Source organism: Myotis daubentonii, chromosome 4 (assembly GCF_963259705.1).
Source record: "Myotis daubentonii chromosome 4, mMyoDau2.1, whole genome shotgun sequence".
Taxonomy (NCBI): Eukaryota; Metazoa; Chordata; class Mammalia; order Chiroptera; family Vespertilionidae; genus Myotis; species Myotis daubentonii.
The window spans coordinates 6838191-6855625 of record NC_081843.1 but is presented as its reverse complement, the minus strand read 5'-3'; the positions used below and the strand labels follow the sequence as shown (position 1 = coordinate 6855625).

Here is a 17435-nt window from a genome sequence, read left to right as displayed (position 1 = left end):
CATGGAGAACAGCACTAAACCATGCTCCATTTTTAAGATGAGGAGACTGGGGCTTGAAGTGTAGGTGGACTTGCCCAAGATCCTGGGGCTACTGGGTCCGAGAGCCAGGCTTCAGACCACATGCTGGCCCCGGGATCCAGGTGGGAGACACACCGACTCTGACATTGGTGGGAGCGCCTCGCTGCCTCAGGAGGCGAAGGGATCGTCCTGCCAGCCAGCGTGCAGCTGAGCAGAGCTGGGCCCCCAGCTCAGCGGGGCAGCCGGCTTCGCAGCGAGACCGGAAGCAACAACACCTTGGCGCGGTTGGTCACGCAGAACCTTTAATCACATGAGTGCTTAATACAGGAGCTGCTCCGGGGCTCCGCAGCTTTGATTTCTGGTCATGTTTCTCTAACACGGAAAGGTGAACGCCTCCCCAGGGTCCCTGGGCGGTTGGTGTCCTGAGGATCTGTGTGAGGGGACAATCGGGACAGCTGTGCACACGCCTGGGTATGCGGGGATCCCCCGAGCCACCACCTGTGACTCTGAGTGAAATCCTATTCCCAGGGGGGAGGAAGGTGGAGGTCCTTCCGGGGAAGAAGGAAGGAGGGAGACACTCGGCACAGATACACAGAGAGGACGCGTCGGGATGGGCTTGGAGATCGGGGGGGGCAGAGGGTCAGGGCCTGGAAGGTCAGGGGCAGAAGGTGGGACAGGGCTGATCCATTTGGTTTCATTCTTTGTAAAAAATAATACCATCACGAGGACCATGCCATGCAACCTCAGCGACACCTGTGCACCCCCCGCCCCGCCCGGCTGCCCGGCGGAGGGCGGGAGGCAGTCAGACCGGCGTGGTGCGCCTGTTGGCCAGGTCGTTGTGCAGCGCCTCCTTGAAGTCTTTGGGCGTGGAGTTGTGGAACTGTAGAAAAGCGTGGTCCCGGTCGGAGTTGAGGAGGGTCCCCATGGTGATCTTGGAGGGGTCCCGGGAGAGGGTGAACATGGAGATGTCGGTGGAGGGGATGGCGTGGAAGCCTTTGCTGATGGGGGACAGGTCTCGGGACCTTGGCTCCGTGGAGCGGGAGCTGGACCGCCGCCGGAACCTGTACCTGTAGGGGGGCAGGCGAGCGAAAGTCGATTTCTTCAGGAGCTCCGAGTGGGACCGGGCGCGCAGCTGCTGGTGCTTCTCTATGTAGATGTGCACGGCGACCACCCCCACGATCTCGGCGATGATGAAGGAGAAGGCTCCGAAGTAGAAGGACCAGCCGTACGAGTAGCTCTTCTTGGAGTCGCGCTGCCCGGGGTCCCCAGCATTGGCCGATATGTAAACTATGATGCCAATGATGTTGCTTAACCCTAAGAGAAGGGAAGAGAAACGCACGCACCTTTTATAAGCCTCAGTGATATGAAAGAATAATAATAAAAAATAAGCCTCAGTGGTAACTTGCAGTCTTGGGATGTTTATAGAAGATGTGGAGGGCACGGGAGCGAGAGGAAAGGATTTGTGGCGGGAAGCCTGAGCCTGCTGAGCTCTCCGGCGCGTCTGTCCCTGGGAGCTGAGCTCAGTCCCAGGCGGTGGCCTTCAGCTAAGAGTCAGCTGACTCCACTCGGGATGCGGGACTGCCCCCTGAGAACCAGTTCACTCCACCGACACGCAATCTCCGGCAGGAAGCCATGAGGATGGCAAGATGAATGGGGTGCAGGTCCCTGCCCTTGAGTCCTCCCGTTGGCAGGAGAGATTGATATGTGGATGCAATTGGAGCAGAAGACAGGAGGGCTTTCCCAGAGACATGGACAAGTGGCTCCGGAGCCAAGGAGAGAGATGACGCAGCCACTGCCCTTTGAAGACAAGGTGACACTGAGCTGGGCCCTGAATTTGAGGAGGCGTGAGCCAGGCGATGAAAGGCCATGGCCCAGGGAGCGAGAGGAAGAATGACTTACAAGGCTCCAGCTTGAGTCATGGGGACACTGCTGGCATCTTGAGCTAAAATAAGAGGCAGCAGAGAGAACAGGTTGAGAGGAGAGGAGAGGAGAGGAGTGGAGAGGAGAGGAGAGGAAAGGGAGGGGAGAGAGGGGAGGGGAGAGGAGAGGAGAGGAGAGGAGAGGAGAGGAGAGGAGTGGAGAGGAGAGGAGAGGAAAGGGAGGGGAGAGAGGGGAGGGGAGAGGAGAGGAGAGGAGAGGAGAGGAGAGGAGAGGAGAGATTTGGACACACTGAGTTGGTTGCTGTCCAGTGGACGTGTGTGGAGCTGCAGCTGCGGTTTGGGGAACTAAGGAGCCGGTGGGGAAGGGACAGTGGCCCCCAAGCCTCCTCGAAGGGTAAGGTAATGCCGTAGATTAGCTGCTGCTGGAGCATCGGGATTGGGGGCATGAAGTGTTGCCCCAGTAGGCAAGGTCCCCACTTGGTGTCCCCAGGTGCCAGCACGGCGGTGGCTGCCGAGGCGTCGGGGAGGAGCCGGCTCTCCAGGGAGTGGGAAGAAGGAGCCACAGAAGCCGGGCCTGGGCTGAGCGCCTGTCTGACCACCTCCCTCCCATTACTGCTCCAAAGGCCGAATGTCTCCTTTTGTTCCTTTGCTTCAAGGGCCTCGATACCAGCAATGACTCCGAGAGGTGGGTACAGCGCTGGCGTCTCCTGGCCTCCACATTTAGACCACCTGCAGCGCCCTCACTGTCCTTCCGGCACTCGCTGGTCAATCGTCGTCAGGGCCTCCTGACTCTCCCCTCCACTCCCCGAGCACCCGTACGCTTCCCGGGATCCCCAGGGTCTCCCCATGGTCCCGCACCCGAAAGGTGAAAAGCAGGGCCTGCTCCGTGCTGCCATTCTGCCCAGCTGGTGCCCGCGCACTAGGGGCCTTCACATTGGAGAGGTCTCCGGCCGCACTCCATCAGGCCTGGCCCTGAGGGCAGGCGGGTCTGCTTCTACCGTCTCCTCCTGGCAGGACTCCGACAGGCATTGGCGGCAGGCGCTGGTCCTGAGCTCGTCTCAGTGCGGGCTTGGCGCTGCCAGGCCAGGCCGGCCGCAGCACCCACAGGATGGAGGCCTCCCTCCGGGGTGCCAGCTCCAGGCTCAGTAGGGCAGGCCCAGTCTTTCACATTAAAACGAACATAAGCATAACGAGGAGGGGGGAGCAGAAGTCCTAAGTGTCGAAGGGAGACAAAGACATTTCAGCTTCTCACTGTGGCCCGACTCCCCTGCGGCGGGAACACATTGGAAGCTCCAAGTGGAAGTCTTGCCCGAAAAAACGAAGTTCAGAGAGAGGCTCTGAGGTCAGACCAGGTGAAAGGAGGCGGGAACAGGTGGTACTGGGCACTTCCTGTGCACCACCCCGGAGCCCCGGGCGGTCTGTGTGCACCACCCAGGCAGCCCTGGCAGCGGCCGAGTGGAAAAGTCCCCTCTCCCACAGATGACAAGACCGAGACAGAGAGCAGGAGGCACCTCCCATGCCCACACGGCCAGGAAATGTGGGTGGGATGTGAGCCGAGGGCGGCCCCTCAGCCAAGGTGGATTGAGATCCCGTTGACCAAGCTCACGGAGCACCAGTGGTGAGTGGGCAGCCACTGCCTCCTGCTGCCCGCTGTCAGCTCCCTGCGGGCAGGGCCGAGACTAGTTCTGGTCACGGCTGTGGCCCCTCTCCCCGCCCAGAGCTGGGCCTGCAGCGCGCGTGCAGGGCATATTTGGGGGTCGAGTGAGTGAACTGAGATGGCATAAGAATGACATGGATCAAGGTGTAGAATGGCAGCTACTATGCATTGAGAAGTTCCTGTGTGATGGGCAGTTCTAGGCACTTCATACCAACACATCTAATCCCCTCAACAGCCTGAAGAGGTAGAGCCATTATTAGCCCCGTGTTTCAGATGAGGAACTGAGGCACAGAAAGGTTAAGGGACTTGTCCGAGGTCACACAGCTGCAAGTAGGAGAACCAAGCTTTGCAGCAGACAGCCTGGCTTCAGAGCCCAGCAGGCTCTTCAGCGTTTTGCACATAGGAGGTGCCAGGAAAGGGCTGTTGATTGCTTGTCTGAGACCACAGGTCGGTAGAATAGCTGAGCGAACAAGAGACTCAGAGAGGGCTGAGTCCTCGGGAACTTCCATTTTTTAGGTGGAAAACCTGAGGCTCTCCGAGTTCCCTGCGGGAGATCGTGGGGGAGGTGGCCTGGGATTCGACCCCAAGCTCCTGCTCCTCCTCCCGCAGGTTCCCAGCTCCCTGTCCCTGATCAGCCAGACAGCCCCCAGCTCCTCCGCTGCCGGTGACACGCCTCCCGAGCAACCCCCTGGGGCTCACAGTCCGGATCTTCTCCTGCTCGGAACCCTCCCCTCAGCACAAGGCATCCCTTCTGTGGGCGCCCAGGGGCCTGGTCGGCAGCCAGAGACTAGAACACGCCTCTAAGCAACGTGTGACCCTGCAGCTCCTTTGGGGTGACCAAAGCCCTGGGGCAGGATGGCAGCTTCCCTGGTCTGTTGCTGGAGCCGGTTCCCAGAGCCTCAGGGCAGTGAGGTCCACCCTCCTCATTTCACAGAAGGGGACACAGCGGGGAGGTCCTGCTGGGGCCAGGACTGTACCTTTGCTGCTTTGCCAATACTAGACAGTAATATTGTGCTTTTTATGTTCAACCTACTTTCAACAACCCTGTGAAGTAGGATTATTATTTCCCATTTTACAGGCAAGGAAAGCAAGCTACAGGGAGTTGGTCGGGTTCCCAAGGCCCTGCAGGTGGAGGAGCAGAATGCAAATCCAGGAGGTAAGCTCCACCCCTTCATGCTCTTCCCCAGTGTCCCCTCCGGAGAACTATTCTGCCATTATTGGCAAAGCTCGAGGTCATCACCCAAGAGACAGGCCCCTCCCCAGCCCCTGCCTGCTCTTTGCTTTCCTAAAGCATTGCATCCGATGGCATGGGGGGGGGGGGGTGGTGAGGTGGGGAGCGGAGGGGAGGAGATGGGGGAAACACAGAGGAGCGAGGGGAAGATGAGGAGAGTGGAGACAAGGGAGGAGAGAGCAGGCAGAGAGCAGCCCTTCCTGCAGCTTGTCTCTCATCTCCTGGGCGCCCTCTGCTCAGGGCTGCCGTGGACTAACTCTTCCCCTGGCAGCGTCTGGCGCTGCTGGCTTTGCCTTGTTCCCAGAGATGCTTTGAGCGATCTGCAGCTTTGAGCCCTTGAAGAGCGGTGAGCAGTCGTTAACCAGCAGGCACATACCTCCAACGGCCAGAGATCATCGTGTGCGAAGAGGCCCTGGTGAGCGGAAGTTGGACCCTTTCGAACACACGGACCCCGTCTCTCAGGCCGCACGCCATTCAGGCCCCTCACCCTCATGTGAGCGTGGGCACCCCTCAGTCCTGCCCCCTGAGCTGACCTTGCACATCGCCTCGCGTCTTTCCTCCATGCCACCCCTCGCGAGTGTCGGCATCTCTGTTCTGATTAAAGTCCGTGGGCCCTCCTTCCTAACATAACAAGCGAAGGTTTTCCTGCTTCTCCCTGGAGGGAGCCCTGGGCAGCACAGCCTTGCCCCTGGCCCTGGCCGGGTGTGCTGTCTGTGCGGATCTCAGGGCGGGGCTGGGTGTGGTGTCTGTGTGGTGTCTGTGCGGATCTCAGGGCGGGGCTGGGTGTGGTGTCTGTGTGGTGTCTGTGCGGATCTCAGGGCGGGGCCGGGTGTGGTGTCTGTGCGGATCTCAGGGCAGGGCCGGGTGTGGTGTCTGTGTGGTGTCTGTGCGGATCTCAGGGCGGGGCCGGTGTGGTGTCTGTGTGGTGTCTGTGCGATCAGGGCAGGGCCGGGTGTGGTGTCTGTGTGGTGTCTGTGCGGATCTCAGGGCGGGGCCGGTGTGGTGTCTGTGCGGATCTCAGGGCGGGGCCGGTGTGGTGTCTGTGCGGATCTCAGGCCGGGGCCGGGTGCTCACCTGCAGAGACGAAAAAGATGCCCGCGCTGAGGATGACGTTGTGCCTGCTGCGGTGGAACTCGCTGGCCGCCACGCAGAGTCCCCCGAAGAAGAGCAGCGTGACGCTGAGGATGGGGAAGACGCTGGAGGCCCTCACAGCCCCTGCGGAGAGAGGGAGAGGCCCGCCTGTCCCAGCCGGCCCAGGGCCCCCAGCACGGATGCCTGAGGGAAGCCAGTGTGTGTGCTGGGCAGAGCCTGCATCCGTGTGGCCCTGAGACCAGCGCCTCCCCAGAGCCCGGGCTGGGCTCCTCTGCAGCAGACCCTGAAACTCAGAGTCATTTACCTTTGGATTTGGGTAAGGAAGTCTGATGGGCCAGCATAGCTACCCGGGGCTCCAAGCCTCACTCACATGAGATCCCCCCCGCCCCCCCACCTCCCACCTCCCCTTCTCCTGGGGATGGGTCCTCAGCTGCCCACTTCCCTGCCCAGCCAGTGAGCACAGCCGCTGTTTGCTCCTGGTGGGGGTTGGGCACGGGCACAGGAGAAGCAGGGCCCCTCTGAGTGTCCCTGCAGGAGGGAGTGTGACAGCGAATAGCCAGTATAAGGCACTGTGCCAGGATGACAGGTCGCAGAAGAAACCGACGTTTTGTTTTGCCCACATTTCGAACCAGGAGCACGGACTTCATGTTGCACGGGGCCCTGCAAATACATGGCCAACGCGGGTCCCGGGACTCCCACCAATCACATGCTAGTCACCATCATGCAGGCTCTTCCCAGCGCACACCTACACCTCACAGCCCTGGGCTGCGTGCACGTGTGAGAGGCGTGGCTATGCGGTGCGTAAACGTGGCTGTTGCCCTGTGGTGCTGTCACTGAATGGTGACCGGTCGGTGGCCAGGCCACTCCCCCGAGCGCTCAGCTCCATTTGCTGCCTCACGCTGCACGCCAGCTGTGCCGTTTCTTCCTGTCGGCTGGTGCCCACTCTGGGTTTGTGTTAGCCCAGCCAGGCACTTTCAACAGCCTTAAGAGGTAGAGCCATTATTAACCCCATTTTTCAGATGAGGAAACTGAGGCTTCCGAACAAAAAGGCTTTACTGTTTTCTTCCCAACCACCAGGGCTGAGCGGGGGTCTTCAGGGTGGGGAGGGATGCTGATTCCCGGTGACCTCACCATCGGTGCCTGAGCAGGGCTGGCCGAGCCCAGAGGTCTCTTAAGGGGCATCTCTGGTCCACAGGAATGTGTGTGAACAAACCTCCCACCACAGGTGTAAGCTGTCGCCCACCCACAGCACATGGGAAGGAGTGGACGGCAGAAGAGTCAGTGTGCAGAGCCCTGTCCCGCCACGTGTGGTCACACCAGGACCTGCTGTCACCAGCACTGGGGCCGGCGCCCCTGCGGGAACATGACCCTGTGTGGCTGGGTCAGTGGCTCCAAAATTCTCGGCAAGAAATCTGTGTGCTGAACCCCTTAACCTGGCCACTTCCGTGGCTGAGGGTGGAGCACAGGTGGGCTGTGGTGAGGACCCCGCCCTTCCAGGCAGAAACCTGTTTTGTGGGAAAAGCCATGGACCGCTCCCAAGAGCTGTCCAGCGGGTTTGCCAGTTGTGAAATAGAAGTCACAGTTCCATTCGGTCTCCAACAGGGCAAACACCACAGCCTCATCAGATGTGAAAGAAAACAGAGAAAAACTCGGAGCACTTGGGAGAAACCCCACTGGGAGGGACTGTAAAGTCCTCTTTGGAGGGGTCCACGGACTCTCTGTCATCCTCAAACTTGGGTCACGCCAGCTCTCTAAGCGTGGCCTGTATTCCCCACACCAGTCTTTCTGAGCTGCTGGCATCAATACCTCTGAGTAGGCCTTTGGGCAAATGCTAGTAAATGGATAAGGACTGAACAGAGATAAGTGGTACGCTTACGTTGTAAAAATTAGCTTCAATATGACTGTTTCTTTCAAATTGACCCCTGCACCACTCACATTGTTACGTGACTAAAGGCTCCTACACAGACCCACAGCCCATCTGCAGACTAGCGGGTGTGAACAGAGCTAAAAATGATTTTAATTGTAAAAACACTCATCTTGAGCGATGAGTTACACACATACTCAGAATAGGACAATTTCTCAAAGTTCTTATTTTAATAGGAGTTTTAAAAACAGCCACCTTGCATTGAACACTCCCCTCGAATTCCCCTTTCAGGCGAACTGGGTACACATGCCCGTTGGAGAAGTTACATTTCAATTACACTAAGTCCCAAGTTCTCCTTGTGCCTGCGCGGGACCTTGCTATTGCTCATCTCACGCAAGGAAAAGAGCTAACGCGCGCTGGCTAAATGGAGTGGGCGTGAGCTTATTTACTAGTAATTGTCCTGACCCTGTCAGAGGGAGGACATTATAATCTCATTTCTGACGAGATAAAGAAAGCGAAGAGATGGAGGGATAGGCGGCTTGGCCCAGGTCCATCCCCGCTGGCAGGGCGCCAGGCGGGCACTCGAGCCCACAGTGACCGGCATCCAGAGACCTTGCTCTAAGTCACCGCACTCTGCACCTCCGCCTGCTGTACTTGGGACAGTCCCTGTCATTTCTGGGTTATGACCTTGGGACAACCCTAGGGAGACACTGGCCCTGCCCTTGTAGGACTGAAGTCAAAGAGAAGTGAGCTTTGCTTTTCATTTATTCCCCCAGGTCTTGCCCCTAGCACCTCGCCATTAGCACCTTGCCCATTAGCACTTTTCCATTAGCACTTTCCCCATTAGCACCTCACATCCACCCTCTGGGGAAGGTGCAAACTTGGATGCCAGTTAAAGGAAACGCCTTCGATTTCTCCCAAGCAGACTACAGGGCATCTCCCTGTCGTGACTGGCACTTCGTTCCCGGTTTCCTGTTCAGTGAAAGGAGAGACTCGGCTATCAGAACCGCCTGAATGTCCGCCTAGCAGCAAAGGTCCCCTGAAGGCTCCTTGGCAGGCATCCATTTCTAGGGGGAGCTCTGAGCAGCCCCAAACTCAGGGGCAGCTGGGTGACTCCAGGCACCTTCCCTCCTCCCTGGGGAGAACCGGGAATGGGCAACTTACGAAGCAGATACTCAGCCGTGTCCTGTTCATAGTCAGCATCGTCTGGGAAGTGGTCGATTTTCTTGCAGACCCCTCGGAACGCCCCTGTGGGAACAAACGTGGTCCTGAGCGAGGGGGAGGGGTGGGTGTGGGGGGCGGGGGAGGGGGGAGGAGAGCAGAGTCTCTGCCTGGTCCCAGCCCCGCTCCTCAGCCCCACAGTGAAGACCCGCCTGGGTTGTTGGGGTTAGGGCGGCATGTGTGGAGGCTGGCCCATCAGCATCTTTCTTAGGGCACAAAAAGGAGCCAGTAGAGGGAAACAAGAAGAAAAAGACGGGGGTTTTCTGTTTTCTAGATGCTGCATGGTCTTGGGATCCCTTTAGAAGAGCAGAGAACTCTGAAGCACAGGCACTCATGTTGAGGACTGTCCTCTTTCCTTTCTCCCAACCAGCGCGGGAACCAGGAGAAGGGAGCAGAGCATCAGATAGAACTCCCCCCGCCCCTCCCGCCCCACAGGCGCTGAACCCGGGCATAGGCATTTGCTTGTGCCCACCCAGTGAAGGCAGCTCTGGAATTCCCATCCAGATGTGCTGGCTCCTGGGGGCAGGTTCCAGGCCCCCCAGGAGGAGCCACTCCCCCAACAATGGGCACGCTGGCACAGGACCGTCCCCCCTCCCCTGACAGACTTTAAGGCTCACCCTTCTGGCAGCTGCATGGCTGCATCTTGGGGAAAGTGACTGTCAGTATTTCCCTTCCTTTTCTTTCCTCAGCATCAGCTTGACTTAACTCATTGTGGGTGTTTGATAGTCGGTGTGGGTGTTTGTTAACTACCCAATTAACCGATCTCTGGGGGCAGCTAATGGCTCCGCCAGTTCTTATACATGACAAACAACTTCAGAACTTCTCACCACAAGCAGCACGGATTGCGCGTTATTAGCGTTCCGGTCCCTGTCACAGAGGTCTAGTGGAGGCGCGGGGCAGGTGTCCTGGACAGTGGGCAAGGTTTACAGTCACACAGAGCCTGGCTTTTGCTGTGAGGATTACATGAGGTGACATGTGAAGATGAGCTCATGGTCTGCACAGCTCTGGGCACGTCAGAATAATGGTCAACACTTAACGGGCTTCCAATGGGCCAGGCACAGAGCGGAAGCCCGGCTTTCCTTCTCCACTCAGTTGGGCAGCCCCAGGCGATGGGCTATTCACAGGGACATTTGATGGTGAGGCCAGAGGACCACAGAGGGGCTCAGGCATCACCACTGGAGGTGCGGAACCTAAGCCCACGGTTTTCCATGACACTATGGATGTAGCTGCTGTTATGATGCGTATTATTATCTTACTAGAGGCCCAGTGCACAAAATTTGTACACTCGGGTTGGCGGGGGGGGGGGGGTCCCTCAGCCCGGCCTGCACCCTCTCACAGTCCAGGAGCCCTGGGGAGGATGTCCAACTGACATCCTTAGTGCTGCTGTGGAGGTGGGAGAGGCTCCCTCTACCATCGTTGCGCTCGCCAGCTGTGAGCCTGGTTTCTGGCTGAGCGGCACTCCCCCTGTGGGCCACCAGGGGGCAGCTCCTGCATTGAGCATCTGCCCGCTGGTAGTCAGTGCATGTCATAGCAACTGGTTGAGCGGCCTTAGCATATCATTAGCATATTACACTTTGATTGGTTGAACATATGACTGGACACTTGGCATATTAGGCTTTTATTATATAGGATACTATAAAGAGGCTTTGAGCCAGAGGCATCTCAGAATAAATGCGATGCACTATGAGGCCATCCTCTTGGGCTCTGAACCAGGAAGGGGTGTCCTGGCGAAGAGACCTAAAGACTCAAGGAAATTCTTGGGAGAAAGACAAATTCATAACTTCTTTCCTGATATTGAAAAAAGGCCTTCATTGTTTTTTCTTTAGACATTCAAGGGTCATTCACATGTCCCTGGTTGTTTTAAGCCCCCTGCCCTTCCAACTGGCTGGGTGTAAGTCGGAATAAGTCACCCGTTGAGCACACACCAAATAGCACATACCATTCTGAGCACTTTACCTGTTTTATCTTCTGTTTTATTTTTTTAATCTTCACCTGAGGATATTTTTCCATTGATTTGCAGAGAGTGGAAGGGAGGGAGGAAGAGGAGATAGAGGTGGAGAGAGAGAGAGAGAGATACGAGAGAGCCACACTGGTTCATTGTCTCCTGCATGTGCCCTGACCCAGGCCGGGTACGCACACCCTTGACCGGGAATCCAACCTGTGACCCTAAGGACCGACACTCTAACCCAGTGATGGCGAACCTTTTGAGCTCGGTGTGTCAGCATTTTGAAAAACCCTAACTTAACTCTGGTGCCGTGTCACATATAGAAATTTTTTGATATTTGCAACCATAGTAAAACAAAGACTTATATTTTTGATATTTATTTTATATATTTAAATGCCATTTAACGAAGAAAAATCAACCAAAAAAATGAGTTCGAGTGTCACCTCTGACACGCGTGTCAAAGGTTCGCCATCACTGCTCTAACCACTGAGCAAAACTGGCCAGGGCTGTTTTGTCTTCTTTAGCTCTCAAAATACTAGTAGCTGTTTGAGGCACCTGGTCATCTAATCCTATTTTCCAGAGGAGGAAACGGAGGCTTAGTGAAGTGAGTGCCTTCCCCACGGACACAGCTCCCAGTGGCCACTCCAGGGCAAGTCTGCCTGGCTCCACGTTCCTGCCCAGCACTGTGACTGCTTCTCTTCTGCAGCATAGAGCTGGAAGCGCAGGCCTCTGCTAGGAGGCTTTGTGAGAGTTTTGTGGTCCATCCGCTTGTATCAAACTGGACCAGCAGTTCTCCATCAACCACGCTTTTCCCATGATATACGCGGGGGCCACAGAGCAGGGTGAGGGCAGTGGTTTGTGACCACCTATTGTCAGCTGTCTTACATCCTCCAACCAAGATTTCCTGGGAAGAAGAGTTCAGCTGAAGATGAAATGCAAACCCTACTAAGACAGACCAGCCAGAACCACGTGGTGATAAGTACCTGCGCGCCTGCCTGTGCCTGCGCGTGACCTGGGCCTCCCCGAGGCGGCCTAAGGCGGCTTGAAGCGAGCGAGGACTTAGAGCGAGCGGCACACCCCGCAGCTTCCAGAGAAACTGCGTCTGTTTATTTTCACAGTCCATGAGCTAAGAATGGTTTTGCATATTCAGGTGGTTGGGAAAAAAGTCAAAAGAATAATGTTTTCTTCATGACATGTAAAAAACATGTATGCAATTCAAATTTCAGTGTTTGTAAATAAAATTGTACAGAAAAGCATTCCCTGGCTTACAGTGTTCACGCTGCAATGGCAGAGACGGCGAGGCCGCGAACAGCCGCTGTCTGTCCAGGAAAGCCTTGCTGATCCCTCACCGCCCTGGGGCCCTGGGCGGCGGCCCAAACTCTGGAGTCTGGGCCTCCCTGGGACAGAGGACACGGCGCAGGGGCCACTCCCAGAGCGGAGGTCAGGCGCCACGGCTTGCAGAGCGGCGTGCGGTCTGGATTCTCGTTTTGCGTTGTGTGCGGTATTTCGGTGCATCATTTGTAAAAATTAAATATGCTTCTGCAGTTTGGAATTTAGGATTTGTCACATGAAAGCTTGACGTGCAGATTCTCTTTGAGGAGGAGGCGCTCTGGCCCACCTTCCCCTGGGGCAGCGACCCCTGCAGGGCCCCACCCCCACCCTGAGAGCCCCCAGGCCTTCGTCACCCAGGCCCCGCACAGATGACCCCCCGAACTCAGCCTCTTCTGCACAGTGACGACAGTCACAGCTCCCGGCGCCGTCAGAAGGGACTGAGGCAGGGGTAGAGGCACAGTGCCAGCCCTGCGCTCAGCGCCTTCCTCCTGACTCTTAATCAGGCACCAGCGTAAGCACTTAGTGCAGTTCCTGGCACGTGGTTAGGAACTCGGTGAATTAGAGCTATGACTACCGGGGATCTCGGTAGGTATTTTAGGACCAGAAGAGACACGCTGGTGTCGTGGCGGGTTTTAAAAAGCAACATAAAGGAAAGAGAAGCAGGAGTTTCCCCAAGGGTGACTCCACGCTGAACGAAGCCGCTGGCACCTCGTCATACGCGCCCCGACAGTGGGCTGGGCCGTGCGTGTACTAGGAAGCGGCATCTTGCCGGCTCCCAGAATACCCACTGTTAGCGCGTCTGTGCGCTCCCTCTCGGGCTCTCTCCCCGAGCTTGCACACACACGTGGTTTATAAAATTGGGCTCATGCTGCTCTTCTCAACGCCATACTCTCAGGAGTATTTCCCCATCAGTAGATTGTAGGGAAGTAGGATGGGGTGGGCCTGCTCCTGAACAGCAGAGGGTGGGACCAAGAGCGACGTCGGCCACAGGCACCTGCGGGGACGCAGTCAGAGGCAGAGACAGCCCTGACCTTGCACAGTTGCAGCTAAGGCCCCAGGGCTGAGAGTGTGGGAGCCGGGAAAAGGAGCGGTGCAGGTTGGTCTGGGGGAGAGACCCAGTGGTCACAGGTGAGAGGCGATGGGAACCCGGGTGGGGCAGGCTGAGAGCGAGGCTGTGAGGATCCAGGTCCGGTAAGAGGTTTGGGATGGAGAGAGTTGGCAGAGGCTGCCTGAGACTGGCTTGGCGGGTGGGGTGGGGTCTCATCGTGTGTAGAGGCGATTGTGCTGATGGTTCGTCTATGACTCGGACAAGGGAAGCACCTTTCCTTTATGTGAGGAAGGGCACACCTTCTTAAAGGGGAACCTCAGAAATATTCCATTAGAACCAAGAACTAGAGGCGGATGCCCACCCCCACCACCTCTATTAGACCACGATTCTGCAAGTGCCAGGGCAAGAAGCAGTAAGACAGAGCACAGAGTTAAAGCAAAAGAGAAAAGAGGCTGAAATGACCGTTTTCCAGGTGATAGAGTGGCTACTGAGGAAGCTGAAGGCTGTCTGCTAGAAAAAACTTCAGAGTGAGTGCACGAGCTCAGTAAGGTGACTTCTTACGATACTAAGCCACACAATGAGGCTGCAATCATGAAGTCACTGTGGTCCTGGCATTAAAAAATAACATTTATTAGGATATTTTTTCAATGCAGAGAAATATTACAAAGAAAATAGGAAGCAGCCCATTATTCCATATTCAGATAATCCATGTAAAATTAAAAGAATATATGTACACAGAAAATTCAGTGTATACAAAAAGCATTAGATTAAAACTAAAAAGCATCTCCCTCATCGCCAAAAATTCTCTCACCTAATAACTTAGTAGAGTGATTTTTGTTAACTGAATGTTGATGGAATCATGTGTAAGCTGAGATCCGCAGGTTAATTAAAAGTTAATCAGAGTACGGGAGGCGCGTCGCTTCAGGCAACGTGTGTGATGATGAGAGAGATGTCATTTGGGACCTCAGAGTAGCTCAGGGTGGTAGAGGATCGAAGGTGGTTGGTCGGGGGACAGATCCAGTGGTTACAGGTGAGAGGTGAGAGGTGATGGGCTGTGACAACTGGTTGATTCAACCTTTGTCCTCTCCCTCTCTCCTTCCTTCTTTCCTCCCTCCTTTCTTCCACCCAAATTTAATGAGCACCCACGGTGTACTAGAGCTATGTGAGGGCCTGAGACCCTGTCCGCATTGGGGAGAGCCTGCAGACCAGCGAGCCAATGAGCAGGATCGCTGTGCCTCAGGGCGACACGGCCGTGCTCACTGTGCATGGGCGGGGGCAGGCGGCGAGGGCAGGCGGTGGCGGTTTTGAGCAGGGTCTCTGGGCAGACACTTGAGCTCAGGCCTGAGTGAAGGGGAGGGGCCGGTTTTGTGCAGAGCCAGAGGGGCTTTAGTTTGAGGACCAGGAGGGAGGTCCGTGGGGCGAGGACGGCGTATCATGGCAGTCTCACCAGGCCCAGCAGCTGCCCTCCTCGCGTCCCTTCAGCGGCGGGTCTCTAGAATATCCAGGAGGTTGGGGGGCACAAGGACCAAGGTCAGTTCCCCCCTTCCTTGGGGTTGGGTGACCTAAAGGACCCACGCGGTCCTGAGTGGTTTCCGAACAAGGGAGGCGGCAGGGCGGGGCAGCGTCCTGGGCGAGAGGTGCGTCCAGGCTCCGTGGCTCCGTCTCCTGCGTGTTTCCCTGCGATCTCGCATGGCGCCCAGCCTGGGCCCCGGGCCTGGCCAGCAACAGTCAGGAGGCCGAGTGAGGCTGCTCGGCTGTGAGTCTTTACACACAGGTCGGCTTCTCGCCATCTGGAGGAAAGGGAGGCTGTCCTTCAGCAGGACGTGTCTGACCTCTAGAGGGGTCGTGTGGTGCAGTGGTCGCAGCATGAGCGTGGGGGCCCTCAGGCTTGAGTTCGAATCTCTGCTCCCCCACTCACTAACTTACTCGGGGCTCTTGGCTGAGTCATTTATTCCCCCGAGCCTTGGTCTTCTTTTCTCTAAAACATCGATAATCTGCAGGTTGTTGGGAGTTTTCAGAGTGGCAAGAAGAGGGTTACCGAGGGACAGCACTCTGTTCCTCGTTCTGTTTTGGCCATGGAGGTGGGAGGGCACCAGTGGGCAGCGGGGGGATGGCATCCTCTCGTCACCCTCACATAGACGCACACACATACGGGAGATCTGTGTGTGGCGCACACGCGGAGGGTAACGCAGGCAGGAGCCCAAGGGGACACGACGCTCCAGCAGGAACAGGCTTAGACCGCCTGCCGTGCCCGGTGGACAAGGGCCAGGCCGAGCCTTTCCGGGTCGTCTCCGGCAGCTCTGCGCTTCGTGTTTCAGCCTTGAGTCAGGAGATCCTGGACCCAGAGCAGAGAGGCCTGGGAAGCACGAGTGTCATCCCAGGCTCAGCCTTCTTACGTCTGCAGCCCCGAGGGGAGACCCCACATCTGCAGTCCCGAGGGAGACCCCACGTCTGCAGCCCCGAGAGGAGACCCCACGTCTGCAGTCCCGAGGGGAGACCCCACGTCCGCAGCCCCGAGGGGAGACCCCACGTCCGCAGTCCCGAGGGGAGACCCCACGTCTGCAGTCCCGAGGGGAGACCTCATGTCTGCAGTCCCGAGGGAGACCCCACGTCTGCAGTCCTGAGGGGAGACCCCACGTCTGCAGTCCTGAGGGGAGACCCCACGTCTGCAGTCCCGAGGGGAGACCCCACGTCTGCAGTCCCGAGGGGAGACCCCACGTCTGCAGTCCCGGAGGGAGACCCCATGTCTGCAGTCCCGAGGGAGACCCCACGTCTGCAGTCCTGAGGGGAGACCCCATGTCTGCAGTCCTGAGGGGAGACCCCACGTCTGCAGTCCTGAGGGGAGACTCCACGTCTGCAGTCCTGAGGGGAGACCCCACGTCTGCAGTCCCGAAGGAGACCCCACGTCTGCAGTCCCGAAGGGAGACCCCATGTCTGCATTCCCGAGGGAGACCCCATGTCTGCAGTCCTGAGGGGAGACCCCACGTCTGCAGTCCCGAGGGAGACCCCATGTCTGCAGTCCCGAAGGGAGACCCCATGTCTGCAGTCCTGAGGGGAGACCCCACGTCTGCAGTCCCGAGGGCGACCCCACGTCTGCAGTCCCGAGGGAGACCCCATGTCTGCAGTCCCGAAGGGAGACCCCACGTCTGCAGTCCTGAGGGGAGACCCCACGTCTGCAGCCCCGAGGGAGACCCCATGTCTGCAGTCCCGAGGGAGACCCCACGTCTGCAGCCCCGAGGGAGACCCCACGTCTGCAGTCCCGAGGGAGACCCCACGTCTTCAGCCCCGAGGGAGACCCCACGTCTGCAGTCCTGAGGGGAGACCCCACATCTGCAGCTCTGAGGGAGACCCCACGTCTGTAGTCCTGAGGGAAGACCCCACGTCTGCAGCCCCGAGGGGAGCCCGTGAACGGGAGGCAGCCGTGCCCTGTGTCCCTCTCCAGGGAAGGAGAGGACGCTGGCAGAGCCGCTCCCTGGTCCTCCAGGAGGGGCCCTCCTGCGAGCAGCTCACACTGATGGTCCTGGAGCTGAATTCGGTGACTGTGGCACCAGCCGACCCAACAAGGGACGCTACTTCTGAGCAGTCTCGGCAGTTACCATGCGCCCAGAGCGAGTGGGACACCCCTCACCAGCCCGCCCAGCCCAGCAACAGTGCCCAGAACCTGGTCCAGCCCAGAAATACAGCCACACAGGCCCAGAGCTCGGCACCTGTCCCAGCCACGAGTCCCACTGGTGCACCCACATTCGAGGCTCCAAAGTCCAGCCCAGACCCAGACCAGGGTTGCCTGGAGCTAGGGCCCTGGGCCCGCAACGGGGGCCTTCTGTGAGGGCCAAGGTGATGAACTTGCCTTGAGAAATCAGGAAAGAGGAGAAACATCACATTTGTCTATGCCCCTGAGTGCTTGGGTTAAGAAAGCAAAAGCGACTGCCTGACTGACTGTAAGAATGTTCGGGTTCCTGTGTTACAGCAGGTTCTCACTATGACAGGATACGGATACCATAAAGCATGTTCTCAGCGTGGGCTGCACATGGAGCATGTTCTCCGCGTGGGCTGCACAGGGAACTAGCAGGGGCAGGCGAGGGGTGGAGGGCTGGGGAAGTGAGTTGGAAAAGACGGACGCTCGGCTCTACCCCAGAGGTTGTCAGTC

At 57.6% G+C, this 17435-nt stretch overlaps 1 protein-coding gene across 1 annotated transcript in view; it reads right to left on the bottom strand.

Annotated features, from left to right (window-relative positions):
* Positions 1–303: 303 nt before the first annotated feature.
* The window catches only part of CACNG3 (calcium voltage-gated channel auxiliary subunit gamma 3), a 70208-nt gene continuing 53076 nt past the window's right edge, over positions 304–17435 (bottom strand). Inside the window, exons 2-4 of the mRNA XM_059691809.1 lie at positions 8907–8990; positions 5861–6001; positions 304–1332 (exon numbers count right to left, since the gene is read on the bottom strand). Of these exons, the coding sequence (XP_059547792.1) occupies positions 821–1332; positions 5861–6001; positions 8907–8990 (737 nt within the window). The 3' untranslated portion in view covers positions 304–820. The remainder of the gene's footprint in view (positions 1333–5860; positions 6002–8906; positions 8991–17435) is intronic.